Source organism: Pelophylax lessonae (assembly GCF_965119305.1).
Source record: "Pelophylax lessonae genome assembly, chromosome: 3".
NCBI lineage: Eukaryota > Metazoa > Chordata > Amphibia > Anura > Ranidae > Pelophylax > Pelophylax lessonae.
Window position 1 is genome coordinate 95817430 of NC_138770.1, and position 23804 is coordinate 95841233.

At 46.6% G+C, this 23804-nt stretch overlaps 1 protein-coding gene across 1 annotated transcript in view; it reads right to left on the bottom strand.

The window, feature by feature from the left end:
* Positions 1-23804, bottom strand: part of LOC309551584 (squalene synthase-like) — a 112684-nt gene that overhangs the window by 47784 nt on the left and 41096 nt on the right. The window contains exon 4 of the mRNA XM_082252223.1: positions 13383-13511. Coding sequence (XP_082108349.1) covers positions 13383-13511 — 129 coding nt within the window. The remainder of the gene's footprint in view (positions 1-13382; positions 13512-23804) is intronic.

A 23804-nucleotide genomic window follows, 5' to 3' on the forward strand; every position in this document is an offset into this window, starting at 1 on the left:
GCGGCTGGTGCTCAAAAATTTTTGGGGGGGGGGGGCGCAAACAGAAAAATGTAATAGACATTGCTTTGCGGCAAAAAACGCTGTAAAAAAAATTGCGTGACTTTGAGGTCCCAAAAGTGTGAAAGGGGCCTTCAGTAATTAAGGCATAGTGTGCCCCCTTTCAATGCAGAGAGACCACAGCGTGCCCCCCTTTCAATGCAGCGAGACCAGCGTGCCCCCTTTCAATGAAGAGAGACCAGCGTGCCCCCTTTCAATGCAGAGAGACCAGCGTGCCCCCTTTCAATGCAGAGAGACCAGCGTGCCCCCTTTCAATGCAGAGAGACCAGCATGCCCCCTTTCAATGCAGAGAGACCAGCGTGCCCCCTTTCAATGCAGAGAGACCAGCGTGCCCCCCTTCAATGCAGAGTGACCAGCATGCCCCCCTTTCAATGCAGAGAGACCAGCGTGCTCCCTTTCAATGCAGAGTGACCAGCGTGCCCCCTTTCAATGCAGTGATCAGTGTACATGCCCCCTTCAATGTAGTGACCAGAGTACATGCCCCCAATGCAGTGACCAGTATACATGTCCCCAATGCAGAGATCAGCGTGCGTGCCCCCTTACTTACCTGGAGCAGCAGCGGCAGCGATCGGCTCCTCCTCAGTCCCCCGAACGGCTTCTTCTGCTCGGTCCCGGCGCGTCTCTTCCAGTACTTCCGGTCCCGCCTCCTCCTGGGCCAATGGCATGGGGTTTGCCTTACGGCCAATCAGGAAGCGTGTATCGGACGCGCTTCCTGATTGGCCAGGAGGAGGATCGGTGTGACAATAGCGAATTTTCATTCGCTATTGTCACACAATGGGTGGGCTCGGGACGCACTGCTCTGCGCCCCGAGACCACCCTTTCCATCGCCTGGCTCTAATCAGGTGATGTAAAAAAAAAATCCCCCATTGAACTCCATGCGTCAGGGGGCCCCTGCTTGCAGATTGATACAGGAGAGCATTGGGGGGGGGGGGGACTGGAAAGAATTAAGGGGGGGTTTGGAAAGCATTGCAGGGGGGTTGGACAGCGCCAGGGTTGTAGAGCACTGGGGTGGGGGGCAGGGAAACCCAGGGGGACAGAGAGAAGGGGGGGGGCTGGAGAGCAATGGGGGAAACTGTAGATCACTGAGGTGGGGGGGCAGAGAGCAGGGGGGGGGGGGGAGATCTGAAAACCACTGTGGTGAGCTGAAGAGCACATGGGGGGGGGCAGGAGAGAGGGGGGCTGAAGAGCACTTGGTGGGGGTGTTGGAAAGTGGGGGGGTGTTAGACAGCACTGGGGGGCCCAGCCAGCAAAAGAAGTTGTATAGGAGGGGGATGGGGCAGCTGCATATAGAGGATTTGATTTTTCCATATTCCTTCTGCAGCTGCTGAATGCCTGCAGAAGGGAGAGGAGAATCAAGCATCCAGCAGCTGCAGAAGGAATATGTAAAAATTGATTTTTGTAAGATCTTACCGTAAAATCCTTTTCTCTTAAGCTCATTGACAGACGTAGTCTTCTTGATTCTCAAGAGCTGGGTTATGTTGTCTCCGCAGGAGTAGGACTAGGCAGAAAGACAAAACGTTCTGGCTCCACCTTAGGGGCAGTCCCTGAGGGTATATCCTCCCTCTCTCTGCTACAGGGAATCAGTTCTGTTCTAAAGCAGTAACAGAGAATTTAACCCAACCCAACTCAATGATAGAGGGGCGGGTACTACGTCTGTCAATGAGCTTAAGAGAAAAGGATTTTACGGTAAGATCTTACAAAAATCCATTTTTCTCTATCGCTCATTGACAGACGTAGTCTTCTTGATTCTCAAGAGCTGGGACATCCAGAAGCAGTGCCACAAATGAGGGGTGGGATTGACAAAAATCAAAATCCAATCTAGAAGGCCCAACCGGTGCCAAACTAGAAGTTTTAAAGGCTCATTATAAACAAAGAATGAGACTCAAAAGAAAAATTTCCAACGGAAAAAAACCCTCGAGGCAGACCACTGGTCTCCTCAAATGGCGGCCTGCAAAACCTTGCGGCCAAACACGGCATCAGATGATGCCAATACATCAACTTTATAATGTTTTGTAAAGGTATGCACCGACGACCAGGTAGCCGCCTTGCACACCTGGACCACTGACGCCTGATGGCGAAAGGCCCATGACGCACTAAGCGCCCGAGTGGAGTGCGCCTTAACAGGGAACGGGGGCTCCCGACCCTTAATAGAATAAGCCTGTAGCACCGTCTGTCTGATCCATTTGGAAATGGTCGCGGCAGATGCAGGCAACCCCTTTTTGGGTCCATCCGGGATCACAAAAAGTGAATCCGTCTTAAGAAAAGAGTCTGTCGTTTTTAAGTATACCCTGATCGCCCGGACCACATCCAAGGAGTGTAAAGCAAACTCCCGAGGATGACTGGGCTTAGGACACAGGGAAGGTAATACAATTTCTTCATTCAGATGAAATTCTGAAACCACTTTTGGTAGGAAGGATGGATTCGGACGAAGAACCACCTTATCTCTATGAACCACCAGATATGGGGAACGACAAGATAATGCGGCCAGTTCTGACACCCTGCGTGCAGAAGTAATAGCCACCAAGAAGGCCACCTTCTGGGACAACGTAGGTAGAGGAATCTCCCTAATATCTTCAAAGGGAGGTTTCTGAAGAACCGACAATACTAAATTAAGATCCCAGGGTGGTAACGGCGCGCGCACTGGCGGAGCCAGATGTCGCACCCCCTGGATGAAATTCCGCACCAAGGAATGAGTAGCCAAAGGCTTCTGAAAGAAGATAGCTAATGCTGAGACCTGACCCTTGATAGTACTCAAGGCCAGTTTCTGCTCAACCCCTTGTTGCAGAAAAGCTAATATTCGACTAACCGAATAAGACCGTGGACGGAACCCCAGAGGTTCACACCATGCAATGTAGGACTTCCATGTACGATGATAAATCTTTCTGGAAGTCGCTTTCCTTGCTTCAACTAGAGTAGGAATAACTGAAGCTGACAAACCTTTGTCCTTCAGCACCTGGGTCTCAATAGCCAGGCCGTTAAAGCCAGCGATCGTAAAGCAGGATGGAAGATCGGTCCCTGAGACAGTAGGTCCTCCCTGAGAGGAAGTCTCCACGGGACGTCCGCCACCAGTCTGACCACGTCGGCGTACCAAGCTCGACGAGGCCAGTCCGGAGCTACCAGAATTACTGGAATTCCTTCCTCCTCTATCCTGCGAAGAAGTCTTGGCAGTAACCCGAGAGGAGGGAAGGCATACATTAGCTGGTATTGCCCCCACGGGGCGATCAGTGCATCTGCGGTCTCTGCTAGAGGATCGCGGGAGCGAGCCACGAATCTCTGTACTTTCCTGTTGAATCGTGATGCCAACAGATCCACATCCGGGGTGCCCCACCGTAGGCACAACTGGTGGAAAACTTCTGAATGGAGGGACCATTCCCCCTGATCCAGAGTCTGACGGCTGAGATAATCTGCCTGCCAATTCTCCACCCCCGGAATGAACACCGCAGAGATAGCTGGAACAAATCGTTCCGCCCAGCGAAGAATGCAAGCCACTTCTTTGGCCGCTCGGACACTCTTGGTGCCCCCCTGGTGATTGACATAAGCCACGGCCGTGGCATTGTCCGACTGGATCCGAACCGGGCTGCCTTGGAGCTGCTCGGTCCAGTGAATCAGACAAAGTCTGATCGCTCTCAGTTCCAATACATTTATCGGCCACCTGGATTCTTCCAGGGACCAAAGTCCCTGGACAGATAACTGACCGAGAATTCCTCCCCATCCGGATAGACTGGCATCCGTGGTCACTATCGTCCAATATATTGGCAGAAATTACTTTCCCTGGCTGAGCATCGGAGACCGAAGCCACCAGACCAGAGACTCTCTGGTCTGTTTGCTCAATCGGATCTGATTGTCCAGGGATTCCGGATTCCGATTCCATCTGAGAAGAATCTCTTGCTGAAGAATTCGGGTATGGGACTGGGCAAATGGGACTGCTTCGAAGGAAGCCACCATCAACCCCAGAACCCTCATGCAAGTTCGAAGAGAAGACCAGCTGTTGGATAGTAACAACTGGACTGCTAATTGAATCTACCGGAGTTTCCCTACCGGAAGAAAAACTCTTGTCCTGACTGTGTCTAGAATTAGACCCAGATATTCGAGCCTCTGGGTGGGAACCAGAAATGACTTGCTGGTTCACCAGCCACCTAAATTCCTGTAAAGAAATTATAGTAATTTCTATGTTTTGTAGCAAGGTCTGAGGAGACTCTGCATGAAGCAGAAGATCGTCTAGGTAACCAAGAATCGATATGCCTCTTTGGCGCAGTAGTGCCAACATTGGGGCCAACACCTTCGTGAAGACCCGAGGAGCCGTGGCGAGACCGAAAGGTAACGCCACAAACTGATAGTGGTTCTCTTCTACGGAAAAGCGTAGAAACCGCTGATGTCCTGCGAAAATGGGAATGTGAAGATATGCGTCCTTGATGTCTATGGACGCTAGGACATCCCCTGGATGCAGGAAGGCTGCTACTGTGCGAATGGACTCCATTCTGAATCTTCTTATGTTGACAAAAGAATTGAGTGCCCTTAAGTCCAGAATTGGACGCACTTTGCCCTCTTTCCTGGGTATTGTAAATAGGTTTGAATAAAACCCCTGAAAACGTTCTGTCCAAGGAACGTGGACTACCACTCCTTGTTGTAGTAAATCCGTGACTGCTCTCCGCAGATCTTCTAAACGATCCGGGGATAGTCGAATATTGGAAGGGAAGAATCGCGCCGGTGGGAGAGATCGAAACTCGATCTTGTACCCTGACCTTATGACTTCGCAAACCCACTTGTCCGGGATTCTGGAAAGCCATGGATCCGGGAACCGGCGAAGACGTCCCCCCCACCCCAGTTATGGGTGGGGGCGCACCTTCAGGCTTTGGACGATTTATCTTCAGGTCTGGAGGGGGCGGGCTTTTGCTTGCCCGACCAACGTCCCCTGAAGCCTCCTGAAGGAGCTTTGGAGGACTTAATTTTTTCACCCGCGGGACGAAAAAACCTCTTGTGAGCAGAAAAAGAAGGCCCTCGTTTTTGACGAGTTCCTTTACCTTTAACATTTTGCGGTAAAAAGGTGCTCTTTCCACCCGTGAGATCCTTAATGATCTCATCTAAGTTGGCTCCAAATAGACGCTCTCCTAAAAAGGGGATATTAGCCAATGCTTTTTTGGAACCTTGGTCGGCTAACCAACCTTTTAGCCACAGTGTACGCCTGAGAACCACCGCTGAGACTGATGCTCGCGCCAATAATGGAGTGGCGTCTAACGCCGCATCACACACAAACTGTAACCCCTGTATCATTTGTTCCAACAAATCTGATACCGCCTGAGGGACCTCTTCTAAGTCCCGGCGTAACCACTTGGTCCATTCAGTTACAGCCTGCGAAACCAGACCAATAGCAATTATTGGTCTGAAAGCTGATCCAATCAAGGTAAACATGGTGCGAGACATAGCTTCTATCTTGCGATCCACTGGATCTTTAAAAGACGGAGCGTCTTCTAGAGGAATAACCGTGGCTTTATTCAATCTAGCAATTGGTGAATCCACCACAGGTGGTTCTGTCCATTTCTTAATGAGGGTTTCCTCAAACGGATAACGCCTGTTAATGCGTTTAGAAATAGTAGAAGTGCGTTTTGGCAGACTCCATTCTTCTTTGATTGGATTGCCAAAACATTTGGGCAATGGAAAAACCTTCGCCACTTTGATGCGTTTTTTAGTCCCAAAAGGGATTTCAGTTTCAGCTATTTCCGACGGAATACCCTGTAATCTTAAGGTTTCTTGAACAGATACAATGAGTGCGTTTACCAACGCTTCCTCTTTGGCTATGGCTGATGCCGAAACATCCTCCTCACTGTCTGAAGAGACAGTACACGAGACCCCAATCCCAGATGAGGTACCTGCAACTGCAGAAATAGGCTCAGAGTCTGAATCCGAGGTTTCAGATAATAAGGGGTTAGGCGGGGGTCGCTTTCTTGCGCCCTGTCCCTGACAAGCCACTTCCACCCGGGACACAAAAGTTTCCATAATAGCTGACAATGATTCAATCGTCAGTGGGGTGCTGGAGGATCCTGCAGACACCTCGAGGGGATCCGGTGGAGATACATGAGTGGCAGGGTCCATGTTAATTCAGGACACCTCTGCCAGAAAAAACAAAAAACTTTTTTTTTTTTTTATGTGTCTCCCCCTAGCGCAATAGCGCCCCTCAGAGTACCTGCTTCTCGATCCCCACAAAGAGAGAGAGGGACCCCCAAGGCTCACCAACCGATGCAGTGAAGTTTCCAACCAACTGCAGTCAGCGTCTGTCTTTTACAGACTGGAAGGAGCTGTTGCTTTTTCCCGGGTAGAAGGACGTGGCTCCGCCCCCTGTGTACGCCTTCCGGCGTTCCCAGCTCTCCACGAGGTAGCTGGGCTCATGAAACATGGCCGCCCCCATACAAGAGACATTAGACTCCAAAAACATGGCGGCCGGCGTGACCTGAGGACATACATGCACCTGGTCTACGGCAAAATGGCGGCGGACCGCCGAAATCGTTTTTCCCAGCACATCCACCTGCATCTCTGCTAAGTGGCGATTTATTGATCTACAGGAGATACACTACAAATAAGGTAGGATTATACCTCCTATGTCTGCTGTAATGCTACAGTCTGCTGGGTAGAGTGTTAGCTCTCAAACCAAGTCCACTTCCCACAAACACATACTGTATTTACAAGGGGGACTTTTAGTGTCAGATATATACTGACCATGTATGGAGGGGCCCATAATTCATACTGCCTCATAACGAGGAAAGAAAAAAAGGGAACGTTTACTCACCATACCGAACCGACAGGCACCCTCCCTTCACAATACCCTCTCCACCGGGGTGGGGGGTTGTGGACCACTCCGGACGCCTCGACTCTCTGGTTCCTGGCGTCCAAGCGAGACTTTTAACTCGCAAGGTCAGTCCCTCCACTGGGACTCCGTCGCGGCCGACCCAGCGCGGAGCTCTGGTCTGCACGCGCTCGTAGGCAGAAACCAGGGTGACCACTGGATCTCAACATCCCCCGCATACTTACTTGAATGTGTCGCGGCCGACCAAGCGCAATGCAATGGTCTGCGCGCGCTCGTAGGCCGGCTGGGGTGACCACTGGTGTCGCCCAGTCCGGCGTTTTTGCTTGAAGATCTCACAGGAAAAAACACTGGAGAAAAACTACCTAAAAAATATTTTTTCTAAAGAAAAAATCTTGCCAGGACCAAAAAGATCCCAGCAAGGAACTTAGGTCCTTACTCCTGACTAGACAGAAAAAAACTGATTCCCTGTAGCAGAGAGAGGGAGGATATACCCTCAGGGACTGCCCCTAAGGTGGAGCCAGAACGTTTTGTCTTTCTGCCTAGTCCTACTCCTGCGGAGACAACATAACCCAGCTCTTGAGAATCAAGAAGACTACGTCTGTCAATGAGCGATAGAGAAAGATCAATTCCTCCATACGCAGCTGCCCCTTCCCCCTCCTATAGAGTCACATAGGGAGCCTTGCTTTGGCACTCACCTGCTGCCATCGCCGTTGCCGCTGTTCTGACAGAACACCACCTCTGATCTACAGCCGGAAGAAGAGGGAGGCAGAGCCGATTCTACGCGCCGAGGAGGCATTTAAAATCCTCCGCCGATCTGTGCAATGAGAGCCTCTCCTGCTGGTCACGTGACGAGTGACATCACTGGTTGCTAGACGCGTCGCCAGGCGATACTAGCAGCCAGTGTGGCAGGCCAGGCAGGAGAGGGGAAAAGCATGTTAGACAGTGGACGGACACTCGGGGGTAATTACAATAAATCATCCACACGAGACTCTGGACTTTTTGCGGGCACACTCGGGGCTATAGCCCCGGTCAGCCCCCCCCCTGCCAACGCCACTGACCGGCGATGTACTAAACTGGGGGGGATTTCACCATACCTGTCCCCCCCCCGCATTATTTCCTGGGGGGGATGTGTCCCCCCCATCCCCCCCGGTTCCTACGCCCATGCACCCTGCCACAGTATATCTTCACCGAGCGGTCGGCAAGTGGTTAAAACCCCGTTCTCTTGGAGCTTCCTGCACTCACACTCCAGTTCTCTATGCTGGCAGAGCTCAGTAACAGCTGCACCTCTCATCACAAGTGTTCTCACACAGAACTATAATGCAGAATAAGAGAGAGATGTGTCAGACCAGGTGTATTACTGAGTGAGCTGGGCCTCTCTCTAGTGCCCAGTTGGGTTGTGTACACAGTCATATTTAGAGTAGACTCCCCTCGCAACTGCTGCAACAACAACAAAAAAATGGAGGTAAGACTGAAAATGGAGATTATTCATGTAATGTCCATCTGATTGTGTATTTATTTTTTTGACATCAAGTGGTATTGACAATCTGAGATTTGACAGATGAATAACAGAGGGTGGGGCTTAGCCCCAGTAAGAGGCAGAGCGTCCTCCTGATTTGGACAAAGAGGCTCCACAGGGATCAATTTGTAGAATAATGGAGGAATTTTCACTTTAGCACGGTTGATACTTTATAAACCATTTTAGGCTAGATCAGATTCACTGACTTCAGTCAGTTTATATAGGCTGCAAATAGCTGCTCTAAAAGGTTTTGAAGCAACTGCTGGGCCCATGCTTTGCAAATACATTGTCATTGATGCATTTCATTTTTTTTCTTTTTCCTATTTGAAATTATTATTTTTTTTTTAATTCCAATCAAATTGTATTTAAAACTTCTGTATTAAAGTAGAAGAAAGCCTAAAAGATAAGGCTAACTATATACATCTAATGACCTCAAAGCTCCGTGTCTTTTTCCCTCTGGTGCGCTTGCTGCTGCGGATGGTGGGAGGAGTCTCTTTGCCGGTTTGTGGGTGGGGCCTACTCGTCCTGCACATGGGGGGGGGGGGGTACATTTTGCATGCACGTGCTCACCAATGCCCAGGACCAGGCAGGGAGAATTCATGTAAAAAAGTCAACATTAAGGGGAAACCCCGGCTTAGAGATGAGCCATACACTGTGCGCAGTTGTGAAGCACCATACAGATTCTCTCTGTAACACACTTGTCCCATATCACTGCATACTTTGCCTTCCAGAATGTAGCATTTAAAGGGGGACAATGTTGAGCCTGTGCGCCGCTCCACCAGTCCAGCTTTCCTAAGCCACCTCACTCCCATGACAGAATGGAGTCCCGCCGTGTACCAAAGCACCACCCCCTAGCTACCAGAGGACCTGTCACCCATGCTTGGTACCATTCCTCACTGTCTGGCTTTAAAATTTCCACCAATTTCCACCAGTGGTTACCCCTGGCAACTATATTCCCTCCACCAAATCCTGTGTTGAGTTAACTCTTCGCGGTGGCCTTTTATTCTTTCCTCTTCAACCCTGTAAGTGCTTTCAGGCCCTGTTTTTCCAGGTATGCCATGTACCTTCATGCACCCCTTTTAATTATTTCAGACCTGGTTTAAAACCGTTAGAGAAACTTTACTGAGCTTTTAGCAGTACAGTTCATCAACGCACTGTAGATGAAACAGAGTCCAGCCCTAATTAACTAATGCAGGCTGCCCAGGTTCATACCTTCTCCAAAGAAAGTCTATTTAGTTCAAGCCTATTTTTGGCGGAGTCCTGGTTCCAGGGGGAAATCCAGGAGGGGGCCAAGTGCTCCAGTTGGACTACATGGTGCAGCTGTCCTTCCTATGAAATCCCATGTGGAAAAGAGACCGGCTCGGAGCCCTCCCCTTGTATTCATGTGGCTTACAACAGGGGGCAGAACCCAGAAAGCCCAAGAAACAGTTAGCCCCTTCCCATCTAGGGCAGCCTGAACTAACTACATAGTTGCTCCGTGCAATTAACACAACAGCAGAAAACATTTCAATGATACCTCACAGGTACCTGCTTACAGGTGGGTGACATCACTGCTCTATTCAATTCATCCCCTGCCCAATGCAGAGAGGACCCAGAGCTTTACAGTCATGTGATCACATGTATAAAACCCCCCAAAAAAGACTATTACACAGCGATATGGCATAGCTGCTTTCCAGCTAAGCCACATTCATGCTCCCCCTCATTTATTCTTTGTCACTGCTGCCATCTTCTCCTAGTCTTTTTTTGGGTAACAAGTCTACTTTATCAGCTGGGCTGGGAAGCTGCATCTTTTGTGCATTCCAACTCACAATGTGATTATTCGCCTTTCTAATCAGCATGCTGGGGTGGAAGAGTGTATTGCTTAAAGTGACCCTGTTACTATAATAAAATAGTCCAGATAGTAGAAGCCTGTATATGAAAAATGTTGACCATCTACCTGTCCAGTGGGCAATGAGTGAACGTTATTTTACAGCGTGTTTCTTCTTAGAATATTTACAGGGTCACTAACTGCAGTGGGAATCAAGTGAGCTCACCAACCTGGCCGTGTAGTCTGCCAGGAGTACCTGAATCACAAGACTGACTGAAAAGAGTTGCAAATATTTGGCAAGAAAAAAGTTCACATTAACTGTATGGGTGTCAAGATAGTTGAGCAGCTTGCCTGAAGTTTTATTTTATATCTGAGATGCACATGTGGCTCTTGGTCTTCGGCTGCAGAGCGGGGTCCAGGTGGGGAGGGAGCTGTCGCCTCTCCCCAGCACAGGTTGCCATGCAACCTCTGAGGAAGAGGCAAGGCCTCGAAACGCGTCAGTCTTCCGTTTATATGAGACATCGGACTCTTCTATTTTGATGCTGTTCGTTAGAATCTATATGCTGATCTACCACGCATGTTTGTGAGTAGTTGATTTTAAACTATTGATATTAAAAAGCTTGCTGAGGATAATGCGCTAGGCTGGTGCGCCCTTTCTTTGTGTTTGTTTTACAACCTCAGGTGGTCGACCTGAGGGCCAGAAGCAGATGCTGAAATCCCGGGGACTCTTTTCAGGGCAGAGTGAGGGAGGATGTTCATAGATCTTGTCTGGTATCACGGAGGAAGGTGACCTGCAGACAGAGTATTGTGAGTACAAACCTCCCACAGGGATCCTAGAGACTGTTGCTGTTAAAATCCCCCTCTTGGTGCTAAAAAGTCAGCGGGCTGGGTGTAAGCTAAGGGGGATACTGTCTAGTGTCCTGAAGATACAGAGTTCACGGAGTGTGCTGCTAACACAAGCAAAGGACTTATTCTTCTCCTGCAAGTGCTGTGTGTGGTTCAACAGAAGATCTGCTATTCAGTTCCACTAAGTGAGGCCAAAAGAGAGATGTCCTCACTTGTACAAACCCAATTCCAAAAAAGTTGGGACACTGTACAAATTGTGAGTAAAAAAGGAATGGACTAATTTACAAATCTCATAAACTTATATTTTAGTCACAATATAATATAGATAACATATCAAATGTTGAAAGTGAGACATTTTGAAATGTCATGCCAAATATTGGCTCATTTTGGATTTCATGAGAGCTACACATTCCAAAAAAGTTGGGACAGGTAGCAATAAGAGGCCGGAAAAGTTAAATGTACATATAAGGAACAGCTGGAGGACCAATTTGCAACTTATTCGGTCAATTGACAACATGATTGGGTATAAAAAGAGCCTCTCCGAGTGGCAGTGTCTCTCAGAAGTCAACATGGGCAGAGGATCACCAATTCCCCCAATGCTACGGTGAAAAATAGTGGAGCAATATCAGAAAGGAGTTTCTCAAAGAAAAATTGCAAAGAGTTTGAAGTTATCATCATCTGCAGTGCATAATATCATCCAAAGATTCAGAGAATCTGGAACAATCTCTGTGCGTAAGGGTCAAGGCCGAAAAACCATATTGGATGCCGGTGATCTTCGGGCCCTTAGACGGCACTGCATCACATACAGGAATGCTACTGTAATAGAAATCACAACATGGGCTCAGGAATACTTCCAGAAAACATTGTCGGTGAACACAATCCACCGTGCCATTCGCCATTGCCAGCTAAAACTATATAGGCCAAAAAAAGAAGCCAAATCTAAACATGATCCAGAAGCGCAGGCGTTTTCTCTGGGCCAAGGCTCATTTAAAATGGACTGTGGCAAAGTGGAAAACTGTTGTGTGGTCAGACGAATCAGAATTTGAAGTTCTTTTTGGAAAACTGGGACGCCATGTTATCCGGACTAAAGAGGACAAGGACAACCCAAGTTGTTCTCAGCGCTCAGTTCAGAAGCCTGCATCTCTGATGGTATGGGGTGGCATGAGTGCGTGTGGCATGGGCAGCTTACACATCTGGAAAGGCACCATCAATGCTGAAAGGTATATCCAAGTTCTAGAACAACATATGCTCCCATCCAGACGTCGTCTCTTTCAGGGAAGACCTTGCCTTTTCCAACCCTGACAATGCCAGACCACATACTGCATCAATTACAACATCATGGCTGTGTAGAAGAAGGATCCGGGTACTGAAATGGCCAGCCTGCAGTCCAGATCTTTCACCCATAGAAAAATTTGGCGCATCATAAATAAGAAGATGCGACAAAGAAGACCTAAGACAGTTGAGCAACTAAAAACCTGTATTAGACAAGAATGGGACAACATTCCTATTCCTAAACTTGAACAACTTGTCCCCTCAGTCCCCAGACGTTTGCAGACTGTTATAAAAAGAAGAGGGGAGGCCACACAGTGGTGAACTTGGCCTTGTCCCAACTTTGAGATGTGTCGATGCCATAAAATTTAAAATCAATTTATTTTTCCCTTAAAATGGTACATTTTCTCAGTTTAAACATTTGATATGTCATCTATGTTGTATCCTGAATAAAATATTGAAATTTGAAACTTCCACATCATTGCATTCTGTTTTTATTCACAATTTGTACAGTGTCCCAACATTTTTGGAATCGGGTTTGTACATGGTTGAATTTGGAGTATCCCACTAATCCCTTCTCCTATCCATGTTCTCCAAATAAAACACCAAAAACAAATCCCCTAGACTGGCACTGGATTCAACGAGCGAAAGTGTGCACCTGGCAGCATGTGAAAATACCCAGGATCTGGCATCAGGATAATCAGAGGGAGACCCAAGATACAGCCATACTCCGTAGACCCTCATTACATTTTTTCAGCTAAAATGAGGGTTGTGTGAGGTCTGAGCCTTTAGCTGAAATGAGCAGTACTGACATTGGCTGGTAAGGGAAGATGTTGCTCAATACACATAACTGAATTGATATTTAGGTCATCAACTCCAATATATCAACGAATCTAAGATAAGACTTCACACGGCCCTCAGTTCATGAAATTTAATATGATAATGGCTGAACAACTGAACAAGCATCTCCTTTGTGAGAACATCTTACTGTGTGTGGGCTGAACTCCTCTAGTGATTAAACAGATGGGGTATGGAAGTAGTATTCAATTATTCTGAACGTCCTTTGCACTAGTGATGTCATTTCTCACCTTGTCCAAATCTTGTACAGACTCTACTTGCTTCTGTAGGTACTCCACCATCCCAAGCGCTACCTCACAAACAGCATTGGCAATTACCTCCTGGTAGACGACACCCAAGTTCCTAAACTCTCGAGAGATCTGAGAACAGAAAAAATAAAGCAATAAAAAAAAAAAAAAAAAAGGATAAGGATGTATTATTTGTAAAATTACTTTTTTTTTGGAGAGTACAATACAGGAACCTGGCATCTTTAAGTCTTGACCATGAGTTTAATGCTGCCACATTCAGCAGAGGACACTGGCAAACAAAGTTATTAGGACAGCTCATATAACCCCTCCCACTTCCAGCAAGTCTCAGTCGTCCTGTACTGTATTCCAAGAAAAGGATTTTACAGGTAAATTCGAAATCCTTATTTCTTCATAGTACAGAACAGGACACAGGCTCCTTTACTCATGGGATGTCACCCTAAGCAATACAAAATGAGGGTGAAGAACAAAGCAAACAAAGCCAACAGACCCCAAAAAAGAGCATCAGGTTCCCAAATGAAAGAGCGCCCTTTCATTTGGGAACCTGATGCTCTTTTTTTAAAGGACCTTGCAGCAGAAACTGACATGGGTAGAGGCCTGAACGAATGTCTGGACAGAAAACCAGATGGTGGCCCTACAAATCTAAGAAACAGATGCCTGGTGCTCAAATGCTCTAAGACACTATTTCTCAACCTTTTTTTTAGTCGAGGCACCCTTTAAAATTATGAACAGTCTCAAGGCACTCCCTTCTAAAATGTAAAAAATTATTCTAATAGTTTTACATAATACATCAACAACCACACACATAGGACACCCAACGTTAGAGGTGATTTATTCTTCCAAATCCAATACACTTTTGCACACTGGTACTGACTAGTATTCTAATGTTTCCCTTCTACCTCAGTTTTTCCCTATCACTCAGCTAATGTGACCCCAGCGCTGACAGAGAGGGGCAGGGGAGGGTCATTGGTTGTTAGGACAATTGCGGCTAGAAGGTGGTAATGGTGCCCAATGAAAGCCTGTGGCATTGCGTAACTAAAAGGCAGGCTTCATCCATCTCCTGGTTTGTATACAATTTTGGGGCAATTTTTAGGCATTTTGCCAAGGCACCCCTGAACAAACCTCAAGGAACCCCAGGGTGCCTGGGTACCTTGGTTGAAAAAGGCTGCTCTAAGAGACTCTGTCCCGGTTCACATATGTGGGACGACAGACATCGCATGTAATTCGGAGCGCACTGCTCTGCAAATCACATTAGATGTCTGTGCGATGCAAATTCAGCCATGCAAATTGGATGGCTGATTTCGCATTGGATTCGGACACAACTCACACAGGACCCTTTTCTGGGTTCGCACCCGAATCGGATCGCATGGGTCTTCACACCGATGCGATCAGATTCATGTCTGAACTGACAGTTCGCACTGCGATACGCGATCTGATCTGGGGGTGTCATTAACTTTGTATTGACACCCCCAGTGATTCGCATATGGCAGTGTGAACTGCCTGCGAGTTGAATGCGATGCGGTAACCCGCAGTGGATTTGCAGGGTTCTCGCATCGCATATATGTGAACCGGGACTCTGGCTGAAGGAAGGAAGTGAGCCTTAACAGGGAAATGGGGATTCCAATTCTTCAAGGTATAAGACTTTGATAACCTGCCTAAGCCACTTAGAAATGGGAAAACAAAAACGCAGGACTGCCCTTCCGAGATCTCACAGGCAGCACAAACAAGAGAATTTGGGAAACAGATGGCCAAGAGAAACTCTATTGCGCATACTTCTTCTAAACAATGTGAAGAGAGATCTCTTTGGGATGCTTCGGAGCAGGACAATGAAGGAAGGATTATGTCCCGCTTAAGGTGGGAAGGAGAAAACCACCGTAGGCAGAAAGGATGCCAGAGGCCTCAAACCCTTGTCTAAATGAAGAACGAAGGATTCTTTACAGGATAAGGACACCAATTCTGGGACTGGTCTTGCTGATGTGATAGCCAAGAGAAAAAAAAACATCTTATGATTAAGGTCAGCCAAGGGGATATCCCAAGTAGACTCAAAGGGAGGCTTCTGTAAAGCCACCTGAACCAAAATTGAAATACCAAGGCTACGCAGGTGTACAAATAGGGGAAGCAATGTGAGCCACCCCATGAAGAGTGAAGCCAGTGGTCTCTGAAAGAGTATGATCATTGCCAAGATTTGCTCCAGAAGAGATTGGGGAAAGGACTACACTTCCCATGGAGTATCATTTAAGGTGAAAGTTCCATGACTGTGTAGCACTGTCCCCATAGGGCTTGCTGTGTGATGACTTCTTGGGACTCCTCTGATTACCTGTAGAAAGTCACTTAGGGACAGTTCACACATTCAACCTTAATCCCAATGGCTTGTTACTCAAACATTCGAGGGGTTTTGGTTTTTAGGATTTATTGTGGAACTTGGATGGGAGAAGGCAATAGTGGGATACTCCAACTTGAACTATTTACAGTTAAGAAGGACAACCCTCACTTGACCTCACCAGGATACTTGTGGAAGCAGTCACACTGCTTTAACTATAATGCCACGGGTATGGTAAGGGTTAGGTCTCCTTGCTCTCTCTCCAGTAGCAGACTTGATGAACTACATAATCTTCAGGACACTCTCTGGGATCCCCTTTACTGACACCTGTCCACTGACTCTTTTAGCTGAAGGGATGGCTCCCATCAGAACAGGCCCCTTGACACAGAACTGTACTCACTCTATGCAGAATCAGATCCTTCCAGTGTCCCCCTTTCAGTCAACTCTTCAGGACCTCTGGGTTCAGTTCCTCTCTAACTCTTAGGCCCTCAGGTCGACCACCTGAGGCCGCATGGCAAATTCTACAGCGGAAGGGCAGCCACCCCCTCCCTCCGGGACCCCGCTCTCCAGCTGAAAGACCCTGAGCACATGTGCTCTTGGCATTTATACAGTATCCCAGCAATTTTCTCGGCCAATCACCAGAGCTGTACTAAATGCCTGTGCACTAATTTGCCAAGTTTCCTCCCACTGTCCAATATGCTTCCCAATTGGACCAGTGTGAAACACTTCAGACAAACTGAGCTGCACCTGAGCACAATGATCAGACCTCACTAGCAGATCCTGTTCTCTGGTAGGCAGAGAACAATACAGATTTACCTGAATCCTTCTGGTAAGCCGAAAAGATCCAAAGCTATACTCTCTCTCTAGCACCTACCTAGGACGGTGCTACATCCACCCCCGCCAAACTGGGGGTGCTACTTCCACCCTCCATGTCCTCACTGGTTCTGGGCATCCACCCCTACAAAAATTTACATGGAGTCCCCCACAAACTTGAAAGGCAGAAGAGGGAAATAACATATGTACAGGGCCATGGGGCATACCCCATATGTGACCAGTAGAAAAAATACATTTCGTAAAAAAAAAAAAAAATTATATATATATATATACATACACACACACATATACATATATATACATATATATATATATATATACATATACATATATATATATATATATATATATATACACACACACACACACACACACATATATACAGTCAGATTTTTGGCTCTATACACCACCACAATGGATTTGAAATGAAACAAACAAGATGTGCTTTAACTGCAGACTTTCAGCTTTGGTATTTACATCCAAATCAGGTGAACGGTGTAGGAATTACAACAGTTTGTATATGTGCCTCCCACTTTTTAAGGGACCAAAAGTAATGGGACAGATTAACAATCATAAATCAAACTTTCACTTTTTAATACTTGGTAGCAAATCCTTTGCAGTCAATTACAGCCTGAAGTCTGGAACGCATAGACATCACCAGATGCTGGGTTTCTTCCCTGGTAATGCTCTGCCAGGCCTCTACTGCAACTTTTTTCAGTTCCTGCTTGTTCTTGGGGCATTTTCGCTTCAGCTTTGTCTTCAGCAAGTGAAATGCATGCTTAAATCGGATTCAGGTCAGGTGATTGACTTGGCCATTGCATAACATTCCACTTCTTTCCCTTAAAAAACTCTTTGGTTGCTTTCGCAGTATCCTTCGGGTCATTGTCCATCTGCACTGTGAAGCACCATCCAATGAGTTTTGAAGCATTTGGCTGAATATGAGCAGATAATATTGCCCACAACATTTTAGAATTCATCCTGCTGCTTTTGTTAGCAGTCACATCATCAATAAATACAAGAGAATCAGTTCCATTGGCAGCCATACATGCCCATGTCATGACACTACCACCACCATGCTTCACTGATGAGGTGGTATGCTTTGGATCATGAGCAGTTCCATTCCTTCTCCATACTCTTCTCTTCCCATCACTCTGATACAAGTTGATCTTGGTCTCATCTGTCCATAGGATGTTGTTCCAGAACTGCAAAGGCTTTTTTAGATGTTGTTTGGCAAACTCCAATCTGGCCTTCCTGTTTTTGAGGCTCACCAATGGTTTACATCTTGTGGTGACCCTCTGTATTCACTCTTGTGAAATCTTCTCTTCATTGTTGACTTTGACACACATACACCTACCTCCTGGAGAGTGTTCTTGATCTGGCCAACTGTTGTGAAGGGTGTTTTCTTCACCAGGGAAAGAATTCTTCGGTCATCCACCACAGTTGTTTTCCGTGGTCTTCCGGGTCTTTTGGTGTTGCTGAGCTCATCGGTGCGTTCTTTCTTTTTAGGGATGTTCCAAACAGTTGATTTGGCCACACCTAATATTTTTGCTATCTCTCTGATGGGTTTGTTTTGTTTTTTTCAGCCTAATGATGGCTTGCTTCACTGATAGTGATAGCTCTTTGGATCTCATATTGGGAGTTTACAGCAACAGATTCCAAATGCAAATAGCACACTTGAAATTAACTCTGGACCTTTTATCTGCTCCTTGTAAATGGGATAATGAGGGAATAAACACACACCTGGCCATGGAACAGCTGAGCAGCCAATTGTCCCATTACTTTTGGTCCCTTAAAAAGTGGGAGGCACATATACAAACTGTTGTAATTCCTACACCTTTCACCTGATTTGGATATAAATACCTTCAAATAAAGCTGAGAGTCTGCAGTTAAAGCACATCATGCTTGTTTCATTTCAAATCCATTGTGGTGGACTGGTGGTGTATAGAGCCAAAAAGATAATAATTGTGTTGATGTCCCAAAATTTATGGACCTGACGATATATAAATCTCTGCTGTACAATATTTATAAATTTACACATATACCGGGTGCATTTAGACCAAAAAATCTGTCTGACAGGAAAAGGTTGAATATCCTAACCAACTATGCTACAAAGAACGTTTGTACATATATACATGAAATGAATAGTGAATGACCTTTCAAAGGCCCAAGGATCCTCCACCAGCCTGCAAAGAAAAAGGTGAGCACATAGCAACTGCACATCCTACATACTCACAGTGAGACAGCCCTGTCCATAGAGGCGACCATCTCACCTGCATAATCTCTGACTAACATTTCCATAGAGAATTCCAATGCATCCAACCCCCTAAGGGCACGCTTGACTTGTTGTTCTGTTGTAAACCTGTAATAGACAAAAACAGAACAATCCTGCCAATCTGACTAAACACATCTGTACTGTTTCCGTCTAGGAACCAAATGGCTAGCAATAGGTACAGTCCCTTTCAATCACCAGGGCACTGACTTTCTCCTATCCTAGTCTGACCCACAAGTTAGGATAAAGTGCGGAGTCCACCCGGCTAGTGTTTATTGTCCTTCTTGTAACACCGAGGCAACACATCTTCTCCTGGTGGCAGGCTATTATTGCTGAAGCCTCAGAAAAGCGTGCCTTACTTGTGATTGTGCATAGGAACTCTTCAAGGGATCCTTCACTCTGGCATCCCTCTCTCTGAGGAGGCAATGAGCCACTACCCTTCTCTCACAGATTAGCAACCCGGCCAAAGTTTCTCCCAACATTACTCTGGCCCACAAGGATCTTCGCAAAGTGTCCTTTAAACAAAGTATCTTCACAAAAAGTGTCCTTTTTCAATACTTCTGTTAGCAATGGTGGTGGCACATAGCCAAAAAGATCTTCATAAAGTGTCCTTTAGCAGGGTATCTCTGAACTAGGGGTTTACCCCCTCCAGTTAGCAGCCCCTGGCTTTAACAGGAGAAGTTCTTTGGGGCAAAAGTTTCCTCACAGGTGAAGAAACTGTAGCAGTTTCGCTGATCCCCATCTTCTTTTGCAAGGATAGAAGGGAAGGGGGGTTTGGGAAAAAGGGCTCTCAGCCCTAACAGCAACATAGTATCAAAGGGACTATTCAGGCACGCTAGCCCCTCTGTATCTCAACACTTTTCAACAGCTACAACAAATTCTTCAGGTTTACTGGTCCCTTTGTAACTCAAAATTTTCAGCTGAAGCAAGAACTCGGCACACCTCAGGTAGTAGTGGTCAGGAGGTGGTATGTGGATGATCTTGCCTTCAGGACTCAGAATACTGATGGCCCAGGCTTGGCCTTTTACATCTGGGCAGTGGACCTCTACCCAGTCAGTGTGGATGGACCGCCCCATATTCCATTTCGTCTTGATTGACAAGAAGGTATCCGATAATCGAGGCTTGACTGGTTCTGATGTGGCTTGGGGACATACAGGAAGTCCCAAATGGCTTCTTAACACCAGGCCCCTCTTTTGCTCTTGATTTCCTCCATTATCTCCACAGTGCCAACACTGGTCCCATGCTCGCAGCTGCATGAACTCATTCAGGCATCTGCTACATACCAGTCCAAGATGCTCCATGTCCCCTCTGCTGCACAAGACCAGACATCCCTTGGGCATCAATCAGACCCCTGTGTCCAACAGGGTCAGATTCTGCAATTCAGTCCGTTCTGTAGGTTCCCCGCCAAGACCTGGGATAACCCCTGTGCTCCGGTTCACTCCAGCATCTGCCATCTTGTTTACACACACACTTGGACCAGTGTGAAAAACTTCAGACAAACTGAGCTGCACATGAGCACAATGAACATACCTCACTAGCAGATCCTACTCTTTGGCAGGCAGGTGACAATATAGATTTACCTGGCAATCCTTCTGGTAACCAGAAAAGATCCAAAACTATATTCTCTCTCTAGCACCTACCCAGGAGGGTGCTACAATTGCACCACGTGGGGTAAGCCTTCCAAGTGCGATGATAGAATTTGCGAGATGTTGATTTTCTAGCTTTATGCGGTATTGGAATAAGAGTCAAGCCCAGTATTCTCAGGACTTGGGCTTGCCCTCCATCTTGATTGTACAGCCAAGGAAACATCTGAAGAAGAAGAGGGAAGGTGCATGATGGAATTGGCAACAGATCTCAAATTCAGCGTTCCCTTCAAAGATAGATGTTCCAAAACACCTTGGAGTCGAGAGACCATTCCCTCACAACCAGGCCCTGATGACTGAGAAGGCATGCCAGTTGTCTATTTCAGGAATGTGGACAAGGCTAGAATGTGTAATTTGGCCTAGGCCAAAATTAGGTACATTTCTCAGGTGATATAAGTCACTGCTGTGGCATTGTCCAACTGATTCCTTTGTTGACTGCCTAAGGCCGGTTGGTCCAATGCAGCAGATATAGGCAAGTGCCCTTAGTTTGAGGATGTTGATGACCAGGTCCCTTAGTCACCCTCTCAGCCCAACAGGCTGGCATCAATCTTCAGAAAGACATTATTGAGAGAAAGTATTTTCCTGATTCCAGCACAGGGCTGGTCAGTCACCAGATCAGATATATCACTGCCTATGGTCATTGGCGTCTAGGGTCTGTCCAAAGACTGAGGGAGCTTGTCCCACACAGTCAGTTGAGCTCTAGAGGGCTGGAGGGCTGGAGTAAAGCTAAGCAAAGATCAGTGCCTAAAATGAGACCCAGCCCCCTCATGCAAAAATGGCCTGCAGGAAGCTTTTTGGAGACCAATGCCAGACAAGAAATTGGAGGGTCAACACTCTTTCCCAGAAAAGAAACACCCGGACTTGGGCACTGTCCAAGACTAGGCCCAGATACTACAAGCTTGTTCTGTGGGTTGAGGATCCACTTGAAGCTCTGAAGTGTCTATTGTCCTCATCACATCAACCGCCAGGGCTGGTGAGGAAGGATTCTTTAGTGGAAAGATGTCCAGATAGTGAAGGATATGAATTCTCTGAGAGCAGAACAGTATGAGGATCGGGGCAACCACCTTAGTAAGGGCCCAAGAGGCTGAGTATAGTCCAAAAAGAAGAGCCACAAAAAAGTGCTGCTTAATGGAATAATGTAAAAATTGATCTCTATCAATGCCAGGAATTCCCCTTGCATACATGCAGTTCCAGACTGTGCCAATTCCATCAGGAACCCCCCCCCCCAGTACACCCTTTACATTTTTGTAAATATATTTTTATATCTTTGCATGCGACAACACTGAAGAAATGACACTTTGCTACAATGTAAAGTAGTGAATGTACAGCTTGTATAACAGTGTAAATTTGCTGCCCCCTCAAAATAAATCAACACACAGCCATTAATGTCTAAACTGATGGCAACAAAAGGGAGTACACCCCTAAGTGACAATGTCCAAATTAGGCCAATTAGCTATTCTCCCTTCCCAGTGTCATGTGACTCGTTAGTATTACAAGGTCACAGATGTGAATGGGGATCAGGTGTGTTAAATTTGGTGTCATCGCTCTCACTCTCTCATACTGGTCACTGGAAGTTCAACATGGCACCTTATGGCAAAGAATTCTCTGAAGATCTGAAAAAAAAAAAAATTGTTGCTCCACATAAAGATGGCCTAGGCTAAATGAAGTTTGCCAAGACCCTGAAACTGAGCTGCAGCACAGTGGCCAAGACCAGCAGTTTAACAGGACAGGTTCCACTCAGAACAGGCCTCACCATGGTCGACCAAAGAAGTTGAGTGCACATGCTCAGCTTCATATCCAGAGGTTGTCTTTGGGAAATAGACATATGAGTGCTGCCAGCATTGCTGCAGAGGTTGAAGGGGTGGGGTTTCACCCTGTCAGTGCTCAGACCATACGCCGCACACTGCATCAAATTGGTCATCCCAGAAGGAAGCCTCTTCTAATGATGATGCACAAGAAAGCCCGCAAACAGTTTGCTGAAGACAAGCAGACTAAGGACATGGATTACTGGAACCATGTCCTGTTGTCTGATGAGACCAAGATACATTTATTTGGTTCAGATGGTGGCAAGCGTGTGTGGCAGCAACCAGGTGAGGAGTATAAAGACAAGTGTGTCTTGCCTACAGTCAAGCATGGTTATGGGAGTGTCATGGTCTTGGGCTGCATGAGTGCTGCCGGCACTGGGGAGCTGCAATTCATTGAGGGAACCATGAATGCAAACATGTACTGTGACATACTGAAGCAGGGCATGATCCCTTCCCTTCGGAGACTGGGATGCAGGGCTGTATTCCAACATGATCACAACCCTAAACACACATCTCCAAGACGATCACTGCCTTGTTAAAGAAGCTGAGGGTAAAGATGATGGACTGGCCAAGCATCTCTCCAGACCTACACTCTATTGTGCATCTGTGGGGAATCCTAAAATGGAAGATGGAGGAGCGCAAGGTCTCTAACATCCACCAGCTCTGTGATGTCATCATGGAGTGGAAGAGGACTCCAGTGGCAAGCTGTGAAGCTCTGGTGAACTCCATGCACAAGAGGGTTAAGGCAGTGCTAGAAAATAATGGTGGTCACAAAAAATATTGACACTTTGGGCCCAATTTGGACATTTTTACTTAGGGGTGTACTCACTTTTGTTGCCAGCGGTTTAGACATTAATGTCTGTGTGTTGAGCTATTTTGAGGGAACAGCAAATTTACACTGTTATACAAGCTGTGCATTCACTACTTTACATTGTAGAAAAGTGTAATTTCTTCAGTGTTTTCACATGGATATAATAAAATATTTTCAAAAACATTTTGTGAGATACTGTATATGCAGTAATACTTCTTGTCAGTGTGCAGTCTATTAGGACTGACAGGCTCCGTGTTTTATTGAGAGATTAATATCTTAATATATATATTATATTTTATTCTGATGAGCGGTTGCTTATTATCTGATTTGATATCCTGGGACAGGAAGTGGTGCCGATCAGCTGTGGTAGTCGCAGCTCCGGACGTTGTGTGTGCCTAACCCGATGTAATGTGAGAAGGGCGGCACTTCTTGTCTCAGGCTTTTGTGAATCACTCTGGGGGAACGTCATTGGGCGGAGTCGTCCGACCCTGTGATCGTTCCAGCTGATTCCTTAATGGTAACTGATTGGTGGGAGGAGGCTTCTGGATATGCAGGCCAGGGCCATAGATACATTTTAGTTCTGGGGGGGGGGGGGGGGGGGGTTCAGCAGTAGGTAATAAGTCTTTTAATAAAAAAAACGTATTGCGCCAAAATAAAAAAGAGTGGAAAAAGGAAAAATCACATTCTTAATTCTATTTTCTCAGATCCTCTTGAAAATTGAGCCT